Source organism: Ascidiella aspersa, chromosome 4 (genome assembly GCF_963924565.1).
Source record: "Ascidiella aspersa chromosome 4, kaAscAspe10.2, whole genome shotgun sequence".
Lineage (NCBI taxonomy): Eukaryota > Metazoa > Chordata > Ascidiacea > Phlebobranchia > Ascidiidae > Ascidiella > Ascidiella aspersa.
The window spans coordinates 22,687,898-22,708,010 of NC_139450.1; the positions used below are offsets into that span (position 1 = coordinate 22,687,898).

At 34.4% G+C, this 20,113-nt stretch overlaps 1 protein-coding gene across 1 annotated transcript; it reads left to right on the forward strand.

Annotated features, from left to right (window-relative positions):
• The first annotated feature begins 248 nt into the window (after positions 1-248).
• LOC146148701 (uncharacterized) lies at positions 249-19,696 on the forward strand. Its single transcript, XM_083386710.1, has 11 exons — positions 249-551; positions 627-945; positions 3,442-3,552; positions 8,868-9,490; positions 9,655-9,732; positions 12,556-12,604; positions 13,594-13,767; positions 14,068-14,121; positions 15,758-15,878; positions 16,785-16,873; positions 17,864-19,696. Exons 1-11 carry the CDS (start codon positions 391-393, stop codon positions 18,446-18,448), a joined length of 2,364 nt encoding a protein of 787 aa, XP_083242836.1. The 5' UTR covers positions 249-390; the 3' UTR covers positions 18,449-19,696.
• Positions 19,697-20,113: the final 417 nt, after the last annotated feature.

Here is a 20,113-nt window from a genome sequence, read left to right on the forward strand (position 1 = left end):
CAAAATACTTTCAGAGTAAAATTTTAACTGTGTTATCCACAGGAAGCAACTTGTTTTTTTAAATACCTGGGCAAATACAAGGTATTTCATCCAGTATAGAATATTTTGTTTCAGTTATTTGCTGACGTAGTTATTAGCAGATGTAGCTTGATAAAAAATAGGTGGCTAATTTTTTTCTCCATGAAAGAGGGTTCTTACTTAGTTATAGGCTCATTAACTAATAATCTTTACTTTAAGCAGGTTATTAAAGAAGTATTGTCATGTAGCTGTGTTTAATTTTCTTAACTGCAAGCTCAGTTGGTTTGCTCTTGTGGATGTATCACTGATTTTTATTGGTTTTATTTCAACGAAAACATGAAATACCCAAAAAGAGCAAAATGATCTAATAAAATGGATTCAAACACTATTGAGATGGGGAGTGAAAAGGAATGTCCACCTAATTCTAAAGGCTTAGAAGGAGATATATCACTTTGTAATGAAAAACCCACACTAATTGATTCTGGAAAACCTACAAATACTACAAAAAGTTCAAGTCAAGATGTTTTTGATGGGTAAACTGCTAAAAATGTTTTATTGTAGGTTTGTTTTACTTTATTTTCCTAATAAGCTTATTTTTGCCTACGTAGGGTCGGTGTCCAGCAGCCACCTCAAACTGCTACACAGCCCCATCCAAAAAAGAAAGGAGGTTTTGCTATAACCAGTGTAAAAGATAATGTTGATGGAGATGAGAGTGCAGATGATCTCGATGAGTCCCACACATCATACTCAGACATGTCCTACTCCCGCACCACTGATGTTGACCATGATCAAGAAAGCTCAGCATCAGAGGATACGCTTAATATCACTTTACAGGATGGAATGCAGCAATTAACGTCTGGTCAAGCAGTTCCTCATCCTGCTGGTGGTACAAATGGAAAGACAAAAGTAAAATCTGTGTTGCCTCAGGTTTGTACTGATTTGAAAATCTCAACTGCCAAGAATAGTAAAACAGTCATGTTGGTTCAGTGTTCCCTCTAAATTTTTACCCATGCTCTGTTGCCCAAGTTCTTCTTATCTTCATGGGAGGCCTTTTTTCATCATGCCTTTAGGAATGGCAGATGACTTGTGCCACTGCATTCTAGCTATAGCTTTTCATCACAATTTAGGTATGAAATACAGGGTTGTTCCTAAGCAAAAATGTACGCTCGCCCGACTGGCGGGCGGCTATCAATCAGCACTCGCCCGGACGAAATAACACTCGCCAAATTTGTTGGCACGCCGTCTGCAAATTTCCATCCTAGCGTGGTAATTTCTTGGATTATCGTTAACCTGTCTTATGGTTTCAAAACTTTCTATACAGAGACATTAGTTTTATAAAAGTCAGGTTGTTTATTTCCATGCATGGATGAACAAATTAATGACCCACAGAGCAGTTAACACTTAAAAGAATGTTTTTAGTCGAAATATTTGTTACAATCTTAAGTGAAAAAAATAACACAGACAATTTAGTAGCCACGGCCTGTCTGTTTTCCGTTTTTATTTTTAAAACAATCGCGCTCTCTTTTTTGTATTGTGGTTTTTCTGTGCTTAAAGGGCGTTTCACCGAACTAATCCATTCTTTCGCACAGTTAACAAACATATGTACCAAAGCTTCTGTCCTGTGCAACGCCCTGGCCTATAGTATGGGTAGTTTAAATTTTCCAAGGGCTTCCACAATGGTTTCGATTCGTATTTAAACATAATTGCCATATAAAATCTTTACAGAGAGTTATTTTTTAAGCTTTGGCTTGGTTGTCTGCTATGAACTTAAGAGATCGCAACAACATACTTATGTAGACTAATGGCCAATTCTCATCTGTAGTTACACAGGTAGGCGGTATTTTAAAATACTGTAGTCTTCAGTGGGCCGTTTCAGTCCCTCAAAATATCTTAAAAAACACTGTTTACAAATAATATAAGACGTTTGCATTCGCACTTATTGTTGCCAAAAACTGCAGCAATTGCTTAGAATTTTTTTTATACAAACAATCCAATAAATCCAAAAAGGTAAAATTCTTATCGCTGGTTACCTCGCAAGTTCAGTAAACTTTTTCAAAGGCGGCAACGACCAGGTAAAATATAAGTTAAGCAATAAACTATTTACCGCTGCAGCAATGACGTCTTTGACTGTTTGCCGGACAAACTTCTTTTTTAAACGGGACAAAAAGTCTATATTACAAGCTTCGAGCGTGACGATTAACCTTGTTATTTATGTAGTGTTGAATGTATTTGCGCCTTAGTGTTTTAGGAATCCACTGGCGCAAATAATATTTTGCATAGTAGTGGTGCTAAACGCAAGTTGTCCTACGCCAATTTCTCGCCTGAACCACTCGCCAGTCGGGCGAGTGGGTGTCAAACTGTACTCCCCCGGAGCGATTTGCACTCGCATTGGCGAGTGGGCGTGTGCTTAAGCCCAACCCTGAAATATTTTTAACTTCATGAAAAGTCACCTAACTTGCTAATTTTCTAAATGTTGCCGGACACAACAATATAGTAACAGTATCAAATAAAAAAATAGACACAATTTTTTGTTTTATCGCAGCTAGAATTTCAAACTTGCAGCTAAAATTTCGGACTCATTTTCTTTCCCATGAAACTAGATCAAAATATATAGGACTGATGCGCATAGCTCAACTAAAACTAGTTTTTTGTTTGTGCCCAGCTGGAATAACTTATTTAGACACTTTTTAGTCACAAGTAGCTTTATTAAAACTTATTTTGGCTTCTTATAATTGGCAAGGAGCTTGAATTAGGCTATAATATGGCACTTTTTGTTCATACAGAGCTCGATTAAACTAATTTGGACATTTTCTTATTTGCACTGAGCTTGAATACAGGATAAATTTAAAAACTTTTGTGAAGTAAGAAACAAAAAAGTCTGTAACTGTCTCAATTCACAAACATAAAATTGTCTGAATCACTAAATTTAGAAATATTTTATAATGGAACCTTTATCATCCTTCGTTTGATATTGACACATATGTAATAGCATTAATTAAAAGCATTCTTCAAACGATAAAACAAATGAACTTTGGTTCACATATAAGGATTGCTGCTCAGAGCAGCATTCAGAAAAAATAGTAACAAAGAATTACTTTATAAATTCTTTGATATGGCAAATTATTTCCCTGATGTCAAAATATTTTTTAAGGAATATTTTGACAATTTTAAGGTATTTTATAATAAAGGCTTTTAACCAAACAAGCAAACAAACAAACAAACAAACAAACAAACAAACAATGAAACTAAAAAAATCCAATGTTATGTGCATTTGTTTTACTTAGTTACAAACAAGATCATTACATTGTTGCTGGGTTGTGAGTAACCACTCTTAAATAAAGGGCAGCTATGGATTTATATAGTTTTAAACAAAAATTAGATTTTATGTTACCAAGACTGTTATTGCTTGTTATAAAATTGCAGAATTCATTGGACTCTGAAGCATCTGATTCAAAACTAAGTTCTCACCAAATTTATTCTGATTCACAGAAAGACAATGATCAAAGATATGACACTACTTCAAATGGAATCCAGGTAATACACCCAATTAATATATTTATGTGTTATAAGGCTATTAATGAGTAAATTAGCTAAGATAAAGTTGCCCCGAAAGCGCAAACTTGTTTGTGACATTAACAAATACATGGGGCTGAAGTGAACACTGTTACATATAAGTAAACTGTTTTTGGGTGAACTTGTGTTCAAACATGCTGCTCAAAACCATATTGAAAGGCCAAAAAAATTTCACGGTTGAATTAAGAGATATATTGCTTGAAATAGCGATATTTATAATCCAATTTAAAATAAATTGTTTGCCAAGATTACGAGTCACACTGTCGTTGATTAAGGACAGTATGCATAGTGCCTTTGGGCTGAATAGATTTGCTTAAAACAGAGACACAATCCTAGCAAAAAATGACAAAGTTTGAAAATTTATGTTATTAAAACAATCAAACATTTAGTTTAAGCCTCAGGTGGAGAAGCATAGCCTGGTACATCCTCGTTATGCCCATGCAAATGTGTTCGAAATTGAGTACTTTTTAAAATAATAAACAATCCATATGCTTAAAGGACTGGATTTTTCTCACTGAACAAAGTGCTTCGCACTTTTGTAACTTTTTTCAGAATCGCTAAACAAAATTAATTCTACCAATTGTAGTGTATAGTGTTCCTACATATATTTAATTTTTCTTTTTTATAAATCATTTTTTGCACCCAATTTCTTCATTTTTCTGGCTGATTCTTCGGCTGACATATTCCCCAAGTCGCCAACATACAGCACATCCCTACGGGCTACAAAATTTCCTATAGAAAGTCTTTATTGTTCTTATATTAAAGAATGTAGTGATAGTAAAAAAGTTTATTTGACCGAATCGATCAGTCTCTAATTATGTCATAATTAGGGCATCAACAACAATAAATTTCTATGAAAATTTAAGATTCGCTAATTAGCAAATATAGAAGTTAAAGTTCACAATTGGAAAATACTCACTTGGAAGTTCAATGATACATCACATATTTTAAATATATATTATAGCTTATAAACATGGAGTTGGTCTAAAGTTAGTTGAAACAAAAAAATCAATGATGTAAAACTATTAATAACCAAACAGGTTTCATAATTACATTACAAACATTAATTTAGAGGAAAATGTGTATTTTACATTAACGACAATTCAAATCTAAGAATTTCAAAATTTGTTTATTTCAAATGTTTGGATAGCACCATGTTTCTTATTTTAAGGTGACATCGTAAAGAATAAATAATAACCCTTTTTTGCACTCATACCAATACCTGATTTGTTATGTTTTTTTAAAGGATACCGAAGACCCGATTTTTATATATATATATATAATATATATATATACCTGGAATATTGTAATATTTCCAATTATTTAAAATTTAAATGCAAATAACAATTTGTTTATCTATACTTTTTTTTAATCATTTGTATATTAAATTTGCATGACGTCGCAAATCAACTCTATGTTAAATCGGGCAGCCATGAAAAGGAAAACTCTAAAAAAGTTTAAAAGTATAAAATTTTGTTTGTCAGGAAAAGCTATGATATTTTTATAGTCAATTTTTGACTCAAATTTAATGATACAGTATATCGATAGAATCAGAATATCGGCTGATATTATCGGCAAAACAGATATAAGTTTATTTCTACTAAACATATTCCACTATATCCTCAAAAAAGTTAGTTAGATGTAAGTCCCAGAATCCTCAGTATTGGGTTGTAAGCACATAGAAAATATGTTTTACATGTTTGGGGAAAGGCATATAATCGTTCTCAGTCGTCTGTTTAGAGTCAGCGAAACAGTAATTCTACTAAGTAATAGTAATACGCACTGACAGTAGTAAAATTGTATTTTTTGCTGTGAAATATTTTAATTCTTAATAATCACATCGGTAGTGAAGTATAATCGTAACAAAATGGTATCTTGTAGTAATTGAAGATATTTTTAATTGATGATAAGAGTTCATTGTTTTGCTTTTTTATAGCTACCAAGGACATAATTTTTATCATGCCTTTGTTTCATTTTTTTAACTTACTTATTTTATATACATTGTTTTAAACTTATTTTGTAATCATATTTAAGCTCAGTTACATATAGCAAATTTACTTGGTAATTACCTGCTATTTTGTGAGTAAAAGGAATGTAATACCCCTCATAATAATAATTAAATAATAAAATAAAATTGACAAGTTTACTGGGACAGGATTTGTTATGTTACATTAAATAGCTACTAATAAAGAGTATATGCTTGGGTAATCAATTTTAAACATTCTTAGATACAGGACTCTTTTGTCTACTGCCAAGCCCTAAAAAAGTCCACAAAGTGCATTTATCAAGATTAAATTTGCAAGTTTTATAAAAACAGTGCCATCATGGTTAAAATATTTGCGTGAAATTGAAAATAAGATATTCACAAAAAACATTCGTTTATGTAGTTAGGCCAGAAAATAGTTGTGGTGTCCGTTGGCCTCGTATATGCAGATGATGTTAAGCCACCTTGTTTATTGGAAAGAAATGCATTAAACAAAACCAAACAGCAAGATAAAATAGGAGAAATGCACCTAAAACAGGTATGCGGAGGGATGGTATAAAAACAGTTGTAATTGTTAGTTACAAACTACAAAATGTTTATTGCAACCAAAATAGTGAACCAAAAGAGGCAATATACAAATAACAGCTGATGAAGTAAACATAGGTTGAAATCATGGAAATTACTTTGTGTTTCACAAGGGTGCTCAAACTTTTCTGCAAATGATGTTGTCAAATGTGTACTGTTGTGATGATTTTATGTGCAGAGAACCTGTGTGACCTCTAGTTTTCTTAAAGCATTTAGTGTTGTCCCATTTCACATTAATGATTTGTAAAATATTACTATAGGAAAGAAGCTTTAGTTTAAAAAAAATGATTTGGTTAAACTGACTCGTATTAGGTGATTCTTCATTTTTTATTGCATCCCTTAAAAAATGCTGTATAGCTGTGTTTGCCTAATGAATGTATAAACTTTACTATGTTAATGTGATAAACAAGGCAATTAACAAGCATAATAGTCATCTCAGAGTTGCACCAAAGAAACGTTTTGTGGCATTAATAAATACATATAAGGAGTGTGCAAAATATAACCTGCATGTGTACATGTGTGCTTTACTTACTCTAACACTGTTACTTGAATATATACTGTTTTTGAGTTTTTGAGTGAAGCAAGGACAAATAATAGCGTTTATTTGGTTAAATTGGCAAAAATTTTCAATTTAAAAGAATGGGGCATTAGGCACAAAAGAGAGATTCACATATTACTTGGAATAAATCCATTTATAGTACAATTTAATAGAAATTGTTTGTCAAGGTTCTAACAACAAAGTACAACCTGCCATAGTATGCATAGCACTAAATTATTAGATTTACTCAATATACAGACACAAACAAGGTAAAACTGGTTTAAAGTGCATGTGCCTAAAAAAAAGTTTTTTCTCCGTCCAAGGTTAACATACTGATGCCGATGAAAAAGGACAAGTACACGGGGCGCTGAAACTTTGTCAACCTTCTCTGTATAGTCTATCTGAAGTAAATGATCTTGTTTGTGACTTAAATTTGCTTAAACAGACTGCTGAAATGCTGGTTTCCAGACTGCAAGAGCAAAATCTTCTGCTATGTGGTTCAAGTGTCTTATTCCTGTGGGTCACTCAGTATTCACGATTGGTTGATTTGTATGGAACTAAAAATGGTTAATTTTATTTTTGGTTAACAAGGATACTTTTCAAAGTACTTATTGTCCTACTGGCATAGTAGAGCTTAGACAGAGCACTGCATGAAAGAGTAAAGGCCCTCAAAGATCAATTTGATACCCAGGTACAGAAGCGTAATTAACAAACCACTGGTTGACCACAAAAACATCACTCTCCAACCAGTCCCGCCATTACTCATCAAACTCAGATTGATGATGTAGTTAATCTCTTGATCAAGTTTCAGACTGATTTGCTTCCATTTTTTTCCTACAATAGATTCAGTTGGAAAACCCTGTGCAGGAAAAATAGTGTTGACCGGTGTAATATATGTTTACCATCTATATTAATTAAGTTTATTGGCATTTATCTCAATATTTCTTTTTGTTATGAAAAGTCTCCTTAAATTACTAGTGCCTACTTATGGAGAAAATCCAAGTATTTTGCCAAATGTTAAAGCAATCTGTCTACAAAAGTAAACAATTTACGAAGTTATATATAATTGTAATCTGATTAAGGGTAAACACAAAATTATGGGTGTTTAGTGTAGGTTTAAGTAGAAAGGTCAACAATATAAAGGTTTGAAACCACTGCCTTACAATGATAGTAAAATAAAGCTGTTGTCTGCTTGGCATGCTTGGCATGCTTGGCAATATGAAATATAAAGTGTCCGGCTAGTTTTTCCACACTAAATGGATGTTGATTTTATATCTTTTATATTTTATTTTGTTTTATGAATCCATATCCTAACGCTTTTTTGCACTTTGTGCAAACTTATACATGATTTCCGTGCAGTCATTTATTTGTGGAGTGAATAGTGCTAGTCTTTTTATGCGCCAATGCTTCAAGTCTCTTCAAGAAAGCTTTCCTAGCTGAAACCAAATAATTGCATTTTTTTGTGCTCCGTGCAATTAACTTAACTTTGTTGCTTATTTGTAAACCAGTTTGTTCTAAAACAGCACACTTCTTAAGATTATCTAACTTATGTTGTCATTAGTGACATCTTTTCAGTAAAAAAATATTCAATGAAGAAAAATTGAAATGTTTAAAGTTAATTTTCCAGGTTATTAGGCAACACTTTTTTAACAACTGTGATTTAAAGAAATTGTTCTAATTGTAATGCATAACTACACAAAAAACAGAACATAAAACATGATAGCAACACCAGGTTGGTGCCCAAACTTAATTTTTTTGCCTTATAGCAGTGGAATGCAATGTACTTCTCACAATTTAGTGCGTTATGTAACCAATGTTGTCTTATGGTTTTACTACTACAAACTGATCTGTTAAAGCAGTCAAATATTATGCTGAAAATAATACAAAGTTACTACTGCCAGTAAGGTATTACCATTACTTCATAATTACGCTGTGGCATAACCTCGCTGAATATTGGCCTAAAGTTGACATTGACCCGATATATACGGCAAAATTGGATTCCAATTAGTTTTGGATTGGTATCTAAGGCTTCATTTTTTACTTTGAACATTCCTAATTGTTAGTCCTAATAATATGGTATTATAGATAATTTCGCTTGACATATTGATGCTTTATAAATCTTATTGTGTGTTCCCACTTTTTTTAAAAATAATATGAAATACTGTTCAGGTGTCATCTGATCTGAAAGAAACTCCAGTTGCATCTCTACCTCCCACATTCAATTCGAGTCAGCCTGGAGTGTTTGCATCGAAACCAGTTACTGGAACTGTTTTAAGTTCCCAAAATAACGATACAAATGCGGCACCAAAAGCCCCAATAGCATCAACTAGTGGCCCAATGCCAAAAGGTGCTGTAAAGCGTGGTTTTAAGGTAGTTAAAAGGGACAATTTGCTACCTATTCGACGTGAGCGTTTGCGATGGATTTGTCACGATTATACAGAATCACAATCGCCAAATCTTGGGTTTGTGGCTCACTCAGCCAGCGACACTAAACTAAATCATCCAGAAATGCACCAGCATAGCATTTACTCAACAAACACATTGCCATCTTCTATGTCTGCAACTTCGGTGCCTTCAAGTGCAAGTTCCTTCAGTATCCAACACTCTGATAGTAACTCTTCTATGTATCGTGACTCATACAACACTCTTATGTCTGGTCCTTTTATGGTACAGCAATCTGCCAGCACTTCTTCTGTTAACCATGATATGGAAGGTCGTAAAGTTCATCGACATCTGCAACAGGCTCCAGATTCTTTAGATGAAGCTGGAAAGTTACGACAACCTATTGAAAAGTAAGAAAAATAGTACATTTTGAAAACTGTCCGATTGCAAACATAAACATTTTACCCTTTTCACATGAAGAACTAAAGCTAATTGTTTTACCCCTTTTCAATAAAGTGTAAAAAACTTATTTTTTTGTTTTGATAATTAAACTAAAAGTAAACTTTATTTTTAGGGGTGAAACCATCCACCAAGATGTGATAAAAAACGTCATCCAGTCATATGTGGATCAAACTACATCTGAGGATGAAAGGTAATATAAATAAACCTGACTTGGCGATATTGTATTATACATGCTTTAAGTTTTAGTAGATTTTAAAAACACACGATACGTTAGAAATTAGTGCATTTCTAAGCAAAAAGGTCTACGACAATTATGGCATCCAATGGCAGAAAAGTCTAGACTTTTAGACCTTGAGGTCCTGGCAATGCACTAATTTGGACCTTTAGGTAAACTCCCGGCGTAGATAAATTGAAAATATTTGTTGAACATTCACAAAAGATTAAAAAAGTGTGAGATGGCATTAATACGACTTGACCCACCCCAACCCAAACGCTAACCCGAACCCTAACCCAAATAATGTGCGATTGTGCGTTAATGTAATAATTATTTGAATGCTCGTGAAAAAGCCCAAACTCAGGTGGGCATAAGATAGTTTCTCGTCTATGGTACCATAGGATTGTTACGTCACAAATTGAGGTATTGGAGCCTAAAGCGTTTATGTAATTATTAATTCAATGCACATTATTGGGGTTAGGGTGCTGGTTAGCGTTTGGGTTTAGGTAGGTCAAGTATTATTAAACTTAATCTTTTGAAGCACATTGTTAAGTCAAATTAATGCATTGTCCGACACAGCCTTTTTGATCCTTTGGATGCACTAATTGTCGTAGACCTTTTTGCTTAGAAATGCACTAATTTCTAACAGATCGGGTGTTAAAAAGGTAACCGTATTTCTATATTTTTAATTTGGTCAGCCTGTTACTTTTCTAAAGTGTTGTACAAGAAAATGCAAAAAAACACACCCCATGTTATATTTACAGAATGTGTAGCACCACATATTGAAACGTTGCAAGTTAAGACTTTAGGTTTAAAAGGATCTTGCAGTATGTTTAACCATGCAAAATTTAGGCAGAGTTTTGCAAGATTTTGCGTTTATTGCAGCGGTTTTAACAAGCATTTTTTATTTTAACCCAGTTCGCAGCTTTTGCTTGACCGTAAAATCAAATTAAAATCATCTTCTTTATGAAATTAAGCTTCTTGTGTTCAAAACAGTGTGAAATTTTAAAGCGTTAGCGTATTGGCTTCTAATATGCGGCTTGTTATACCTTGTAGGCCGTTTTGCGTTACCGCTTCTTTATTAAACCTACCCGACTATATATAACGTAATATGCAATATTGATGAAGAGCCCACAGCATGACAGATTGTTTCATTTTGTTCAACCATAAAATTTTAAGGTTTATTTTTCAAATATGATGATTATTGTAGGTCTAATTATTTACATAGCCAGCTAACTACATTGGGCCTTCATCAGTTAGAATTAAACTGGTAAATACTCTATTTAACCTGTGCAACGCCGTGCAGTGGCGTATCCGGGGGGGGGGGGGGTTGGGGATTCGGACCCCCCCTTTTTGTAAGAGACATTATCGTTTTTTTCAGGGTTTTACTCACCGTCCGAAGAGCTGCGTGTTTTTAAATGTAATTGAGTCACACGTCTTAAGCTAATGCAAAACCAAGATCGAGCACAAAACGCCGTTTTTCGTTTCTTGTTTGGTTGACTGTAAACGCTAGATAGTTTTTCTCTTTCCGCCTTTCGTTATTTTCGTTATTGTTCGGGCTGGCTGATCAGCAAATGTGTGTACGACAATTAATAATAATAAATCAAGCGGCTCCTGCTTTTTTCTCTCTGATAACGTCGAGTTAGACGGTGCTGACTGCTGATGTTTCTCGCTGTTAGTTGTCCGCGCTAATATCAGATGTTGATGTAAGACAGGGGTCAGCAACCTACCGCCCGCGGGCCGTTGTAATTCATCAGGCCCGTCGCCTCTGACAAACTATACACAAGTTCATTTCAAATACTTTTTGACTATTTTAACTACGTAAGTGCGAAAACTTTTAAACTTGCAAGATATTTAAAAGAAATGCCGTTATACCAAAAAAGTTATCGCGTTTCTTCGAAGTAGTTTTATATGTTGCGCTAATCGAAACAACCGGGAAAACGATCTTCGTTTAGTATTGCAGGTGGTGAGAGACGTGCTTGTAATGTAGCATAGTCCCGTACATGGATCTACCAAAATCATCACATATATTTCACGGTCTTGTTTTCGTTTTTCCGGAAGTTAACGATTGCACGCTAAGCAGTTTCGCAGCTGGCTCCTGGTAGGATTGTTAACAACGAACGTGTTCGCTTTTGCGTCTCAACGTTCGCTTTTGCTGGACATTAATTGACTGTTTCTGATGATTTTTTGCTTGCTTATGACTTCATATCCGTCACTATTTTATGACGTCATTAACGAGATGAAATAAAAAACGGGGAATTCCCTAAGTTGAAAATTCGGGACCATTGGCAGCAGGTTCTTCTTGTCGATCACTGTTCCGCTGGCGCGTATATAAAAGGAATATATATTTTGTCTATTTACTTAATTTTATTATTGCTTTCCAATGTATATTTATTTTACTTATAGGAACTAACGATGCCAATAATATAGGTAAAATACATATTCCTTTAACAAAGTGTCTAATCCTGGTTTCAGGTTTTTAAACTTTGAGTTTTATTCGTCTCAAACCAAAGTATAATACTTCTAAGTTTTTATTTATTCTACCTCTATATCTTTAATAGATTTTCTGCATTCTATCTTCATTCCTTGCTGTAAGTAGTTCTAACTTCTATTGTCTTTCTGTCTCACCATTCCCTTCTTTTTCTACACTTTATACTCTCCCATTTCTTCGTAAACACATACAAAATGGAATATATATTTATCTTTAGTTTACATATTATTTTTTGTCCTCCAAAACAGTACTGTAATACCTAATTAAAAGAGATTTTTTTGTTGTATGAAATTTTTTCTTAATTTTAGTTCTTCTACAACAAGTGTCCGCATTGACAACAAAATAGAGGCAGCAATGGTAAGAATCAAGAAAGTGACCTAATTTTCTCTAATTTGTGGTATTTATGTTCTTGTATTATGATTTATGTTCTCAAAACTTGGTTGACGCTAAGAAAAATTATAACCATTTTACAATGTACTGTTGTACCTAATGTGAACAAAATGACCAAAAATTCATGATAGGTTTGGTATAAAAAAAGTTATTATTGTTTCCCAAATCTACAATTGTTTTAAATATCATAAAATATTATTAATTTAAATTTTCTTTAATTAAAAGAAAGTTTTTAGGTTTCTCTTATTTGACAAAAGTTACCCAAACTTAAGCATTATAATTTTATTATTTTTTATGTATCTTTAAATTATTTCATTTTACTTATTTCTTTTCTTTTAGTTTACAATTATGATAAATGTATTTTGACAGCTTCACAAAACTCATTTGTTCAATGTCATACCTAATGAATTAAATTCTCGGTACATGAGTGATTGAATGGAGCACTAGTTTTGTATTTCTACTAAATTAAACACAGGCATTGAACAAAACAATACTCTTTAGATAGTGCATGTTTGAGTAGGGCGTTTTTGTTTCAGTAAAGCCAATGTAACACCACCGGTTGAATGCAGTAAATTAAAACTTCACCTGAATAAGTTAATCATTGTACAGTAATATTGCAGTTAAAAACAATTTATTTGTCTAAAAAGTTTTGAATATAAATTTGTGAAAAACTTTAAGGAGATTTAGTTTTGAATTATTGTATTTGTTTTGAAAACTTTGCCTCTTACAAATCAAGTCTGTCTAATAATCTTAAAGACGCTGTAAAACACCTAATTTGTGAGTAAAATATTTAATTAAGCAATTAACAATTCATATCCGAGCAAACCTAATTCACATAGGCCAATTGATTAGCAACCGACATTGGTTATTGAGGTTTACTTACAGTTCAACTTAAATAAAACTGGTACAGTATCTAGCCTGAAATACAGCTATCATGCCAACTTTCATTTTTTTAGGATCTTGTAAAGAAACATCTCATGTTGGCTGTGAGAGATGAAGTAGATGAACTGAAGGAAAAGATTGTTGAGCTTCAAGATGACAACTACAAAATAAAAAAAGAGAATGATTTACTAAAAGGTGTTTTAACATCTGAGCAAGTCGTAACAGTCCACCAAATATTGACAAAACAGGTACATCATATTGTTTTACACAGTGATTACTTGTCATTAAATTAAATTATTTTTTATATTCTAAAAATTCGAACGAAAACACATAAGATAATAGTGTTAGCTTTTTAATTTGGGGTCACTTGAGCCAAAGATCCTTGATAAAAAGAGTATCGCCAACAATAAGATAGTTAACCTTTCCAAAACAGGTTAATTGGTGATAAGAGCACTAACAAACACTATGCCTTGCTTAAATTAGTTAAATTATTTTTTGTTTGATTTCCCAAAACACAAAATCAAGTTACTATTTACTTGTATTTATAGGTATTACCAGGTCAACAACAAAAGCCAACGTCTCTTCAGCAGTCACAGCCACAGGTAGGCTAACTTAACAGTTAAATTATATCTGGGTGCAGTTTACCTTAAATATTTTTTCACCAGGTGTGTCAGGTATGTTTTCTACCAACATGGTTGTTAAATATATACTGTAATCCTGGAACACCTGTTTGTATAATAAACTCCTAAGTCTTTTTGGTTGAATTTACTAATTAAATATTAATGGTAATGTTTTGTATAAAGTAGAGATTTTGAGTATTCCTTTAGTTTAACAGTCTGATCCAAGTGCTTAAATTCTTATCAAGTAGCGTAAGCATATAAATCTGAAATATATGTTATGTACAGTTAGAAAGTACATAAATCCGTCAGTATGGTTTATGACTAATCATTTTTAACATTCAAAGCTCATGAACAACAGCACTGGATTTAGGTCATGCATACACATTGCTATGTTGGGCAATTTCCTTTAAAACGCAATTGATAACAAAACCACATTCTTACCATTATGCAGTTCTACTTATGGTGTAGGTTTTGCTACATGTTTGTGGCTGATATGGTACATTGCATGTTACGTTTATCATTGACAGTATATTTCTGGTGTTGTGTTTTCATAAAATGTTGTAAGGAATTAGGTTAAAAAAGTCAAGTTTGTGCCACACTGATTTAATAACTTTTCAAAAGTGGATTTTGTATATCTGACAAGCTGATTTACTTAGGGCAATCAAAAACTAAATCAATATTTATTTTTTGTGTTTCAATCATTGGTCCTTTAAGAACTCCAGTCCTAACATGAACAAGCCATGTGTTTACTCTGTAAATTGACCAAGGATTTGTGGCTGCCATTTCATTGTCTGAAAGTGAACCCAGTTTTGCTTTTACTTTATTTTAGGACTTCACTAGCTTAATTTAGGAAAATGCTTAACTCCTTAGTAGCTTTTTGCACACTACAAAGAGGATATTGTGTAAAAGTTTGTTACCTAAACACGTTTATCCTAATAGGAATTTTAATGTAGAATTTAACCTAAACCACCATAGCGATATCCACACCATAGTCATTGGGGAAAAGGGCAAGACACCCATTTTAAGGTGTAAACTGTAAAGTATAGCGTGCTCAACAAGAAAGCATCATTAATGATGCATAGTTCTCATTGTTACTTGTGAGACAAGCGATTTCAAGCAATCTTTTTCCAGTCACAAACCAGGCCAATTTAAAGTTTACCAACAATACATTTATTTCCACGTATTTTTTTGAAGATGTAAACATTTTATGGTTTGTAAAAAAGGATAAATAATTTTTTTTATTATTCACCCATAACCCAAGCATGATAATTCTTGTTTTTTTGTAAAAATGGAAAATAAATAATGGAAAATAATTATTGTAATGATTGTAGTATTCTTTTATATTAAAAGTGATGCAAACCAAACCTAGAGAATATTTGAGAAAGTGTAATTTGAAACACGTTTTTATGTTTCTTTTTTGTAAAGAAAAATCAAATTAAGCTATGAAGTTAAGGAAATTATTCTTCACAAACGATATTGCATAGGTGGCATTGAAGTTTAATTAAAAAACTTGTAAAAATAAAATGGGGATTTTTGTGGATTGCTGTGCTTCTTATAATGACATGTTTCTCACATTGATTCGATTATCGTATTAATAGTGCTTGTCTTTTTTTCTAAGGTACCTGTGTACAATCTTCCTATTCAGTCGCCACAACAGACGCAAGATAAGGGTTTGCCATCCCAACCTGCGCAAATGCAAGTGCATCAGCATCTTGGTCACACCCCTTCATTGCCAACAAGTAAGGGCTGCTAGAAATCGGTTAAAGCCTCTCACTCAGGGGTTCTCAACGGTGGCTCTCGGCCCCCCTGGAGGGCCACGGAGCGGTCATTGGGGGGCCACGTGCATAACTCTCATGAATGTTAACCTTTTTTGTAACGTTTTCTAACACATTATTCTGACACATTTTTGTACTCGTCAGTAGGGATGTTAAAAGTAGAATATCGGATCCTTTTTATTTGTGCTGTTAGCCGAGCAACTAACGTGTAATACAAAGTACAGAGGTTTTGCAATTTGCTTAAAAGGCGGTAAGTTGAAAATGGAATATTCTGTCGTATAACGCATTAAGTACGCTGGCTGCAGGGTCAAATTTACACAAGGTCAATTTTAGACCAATATTCAGCGAGGTTATGTACACTACAGCTCATTCGTCAAGTAATAGTAATGCATTAATAAAACGAAAATCGAGAAATCATCGACGATTGTTGTGAGCCGAATATAAAAATACTTTCGCGGAGTCCAAGAACAAGCTTTGTAATAACTAACTAAGTTAATTTAAGTTCAAATGACTGATTTATTAAATTTTTAAAAAGTAAGTGCATTTATTTTTTGGTTAATGGCTGTATTTGTCATATACATAAAGAAGTCAAACATGTGAAAACACGTTAAATAGAATGCTAGGTATTTTTTTATAAGCAGGTGGGCACGAGGGTTGAGAGCCTTTAAAGGGGGCCACGAAACATAAAAGGTTGAGAACCACTGCTCTAGCTCAACTATTTGATTGGATTTTGATCCAAACATAGATAACTTGCGCCAAGAGATCCACTCAACATTCCCTAAGAAACAACAATATACTTTGACATACATAGCTAATGTTTACATTTTTAAAAGTTTACTGCGCCTGAAATAGGCTTTTTGTGCTTTACAGATGCTCAGTTGCAACATGGCTATGGAGGATCAACGCAACCGCCTCCTACTACGCCATCAACCAACATGCCGGCCCACTCCGTTCACATGGTAAACATCAATCGATAAAACTAACTGTTTTATTTGGTCATTTTATGTTTCGTTCATGCGAAACTGGGCATTACATTCGTTAAAAATAAATGTCATATATGGAGGGTGTTCAAAGTAGAATCCCAAAATATTCTAGAATAATACGTTTCGAATTTAAGATTGCGAATCCAGAATATCGATTCCTATTATATTTTAATTATTTACCTTCTATTTTTCGGATGAAATAATTATAATATACCCTTAAGTGACAAAGCAGCCATTGTTCGCAAAACTACTTGTTAACATATCAATCATCGAATTCGAAGTTTATAAAGCAGTCGTTTAAATACATTTTTGCCCATATTGTAATTGCAATGCAACACAAAGAAACCTTCACAAATTCAGTCCGTTTTGTAATACATTGTTGTTATAGTTTTACTTCACTACAAAGATGATCTGTTAATGCCACAAAGAATACAAATCCATTATGTTTAATGTGTTACTTTTACTTGATAGTTATGCTGTGTCATAACCTCGCCGAATATTGGCCCAAAGTACACCGTTAGTAACCGCGTAGCATACTTTGCGCATTTCACTTCACGATGAATGTTACTTTTGAAATTTAGCGTCCTAAAAAATGAGAAATCTCTGCACCTGGTATTACGCTTTAGTCGCTCGCACAATAACGTTTAATTAAAACTTGAAGATTAGGCGAAGGTTGTAGGCAAGTAATTGGATTGCCCGAAAAAACTCTGGCGCCTTAATGCAAACTTGCTACTCGCTTAAGTACAATTTGGTGCAAGTAAAGCAGATAATTTATAACAGTTCCAATTACCCGATATAAACGGAAAATATGGATTCAATTGTAAGGTTTTGTTATTCTACTTTAAACATCTCTACCCATTTGTTTTTTTCGTTGCTGGTATGTCTAATATATTTCATTTATATCACAATTTCCTGGCCACAATCAAAAACATATTATCCGAACCTTGATTTTCTTTACTTTAACAGAACCCCGGACTTCTGAAATCACAACACAACCTTCCCCTGGTGCAGCAACAACAACTTGCCACGGCCAAAACCCAGTTGCCAGCGATGCAACCACATGCCGCTCCCGTGTCGACCCAGCCCAACTACCCACCGAATCTATACCAAATGCAGCCTACACAGCAACAGGTTCCTCTTTCCGGTCCCCAGATGCAGGCACTTCGACAGCAGCAGGCCGCACAGGGCGCAGCGCAGCAGCCGTTGATACCTGCCACGCAGTCACAATACCAAATACAACCAGCACCCACGCTACCCGCTGGCTCCTATGCCCAGAATCTTACCTTCCAGCAGGCCAACGTAGCCCGTCCTCATCAGCCGCCTCTAGCGCTATCTCGGCAGCAGTCTCAGCAACAGACTTCAAATGTTTCGTCCGTCACGAGTCCCGTGAGCTCTGGAACGACCCACCAAGCTCCACAATCCTACCAAGTGCAACACCCCGGCACCGCCGGTCATGTGACAAACAATCCGGCAGGAGTTTTCGTCCCGGCAAGTTCGGCACCGTTAGTCAGCAATCAAAAGTCAATTGAATCTCGCGCATCGCAATCGTAGCAGCGACGTAAATTATACTAAATGGTGTGACAGTTTCCAGAATGGAAAAGTTCTATTATATCCACAAAGTAATGTGGTATCTGCGATAATGTTGCAACACCCTAATGATTCGAGGCATGGTATTTTGACATCATTTGTCAGGATTAGTTTGTATTGGGTAACCGGCGAGATGTTGGTATGCGTTCAATCATCGGAATGAAAGTTCTTTTTTCGGTAAGCTCACCGGAAGCTTGTTTCAGGGCTTCATTAAATGGGCTCGGCTTTGTTGAGCTGACTAGCTACACTACACACCTCGAAGTCGGGAAGGTTTGCTTGTTAAAGCCTACTGTCGGCGGTGTTCTCGGTGTTTCGTTATCATATCTATGATCGCATTTGGTTGGTTTGATTTTGTCGTAGCTTATTCGCCCACACGCTGCTGCCTTTTAAGTGCTCGAAAATATGGAATATATCGCTTAGGCCACGTACTACGTTTTCTTGAGTAGTGGAAATAATTATTGCGCGAATACATTCGCCATCTTTACTGACTAATGCAAACTATTAAGCCAGCCACCCGCTAGCAAGCTAGATATATATATAATATATTATTTTCTATATCACTGTTGTGTTGTCTTCTTTATGAGGTTGCTTACAACCCGCGTCAAAGCGTGCTATGTGTTCTAAAACGTGCGTGTTCTATATTTCTTGTTGAATTTTCCCGCACCCGCCTACACTTTTTGGGAAGTTACAACGTTCACGGATATCCTTCTGAAAATGAAATCATCGCAAGTGCGGACGCTTTACTACAAATTCACTGGATTAAGGGGAGATATGTCATGTCACTCGCACATCCTCCATTAGCGTTATTATAGTACATTTAAATAAGTTTACTCTTCCAAAATTTCATTATCTTTTTGTCATGGTGTTTTTTGTTTATTGATTCTTATATTTTATGAACCTGTTCTTCGGTAATTTTGACGTAATACCCAAAGTCGTTCAAAATAGAAGGACTGCATTCCATCTTCTGGTATTTTTCTGAAAAGATGGACCACTTTGAAGTCTACAATGTTTTTTATATTAGTTTTGATTTCATCTTATTTGCCAGAGTTAACCGTTACTTTCAATGTTACGAAGATTTGTTTGTCATATGTTTAGCACTACATTGATGCACTTACAAGGCCTATTGAATAGCAGCAGTGCGGCGTGGTGGTGTTTCAAGTCTTCGAATACAAGCGACCTATTTTTATCGATCGCATTTACTTCTGTGGTCTGTTGTTGTGTTCTGATGTTGTGTGATCCTGCATTTGCTGCTAACAGACGAGACCACGCGATGCAAACGAAATATCAGAGTACTATTTTTGTTCTTCAGGGTTAAAACTATGCGCTATTTAATCCAAACTTAACATTTTTTAGTCAGTTTGGCATCCAATTCTTTAGTTTTTAGGTATGCCCTGATGGCTGCTATCAGTTAACCTAATTTTACAGCCCTAGCCGTAGTGTTAAAATTAGGGTCGATCAGTACCTTACAATGGCGGACCAAAATCGAATATAATATGTTGACAAGGGCCATATTACATTAATGAAGTTAATAGTGGAATTGCCTAGGAGTTTGGTTAGGTCAATGTTTGTTTATATCTTACGCCGGCCTTCCTGTCTTACTTTGACATGTTAAGGTGTTATTTTGATTTC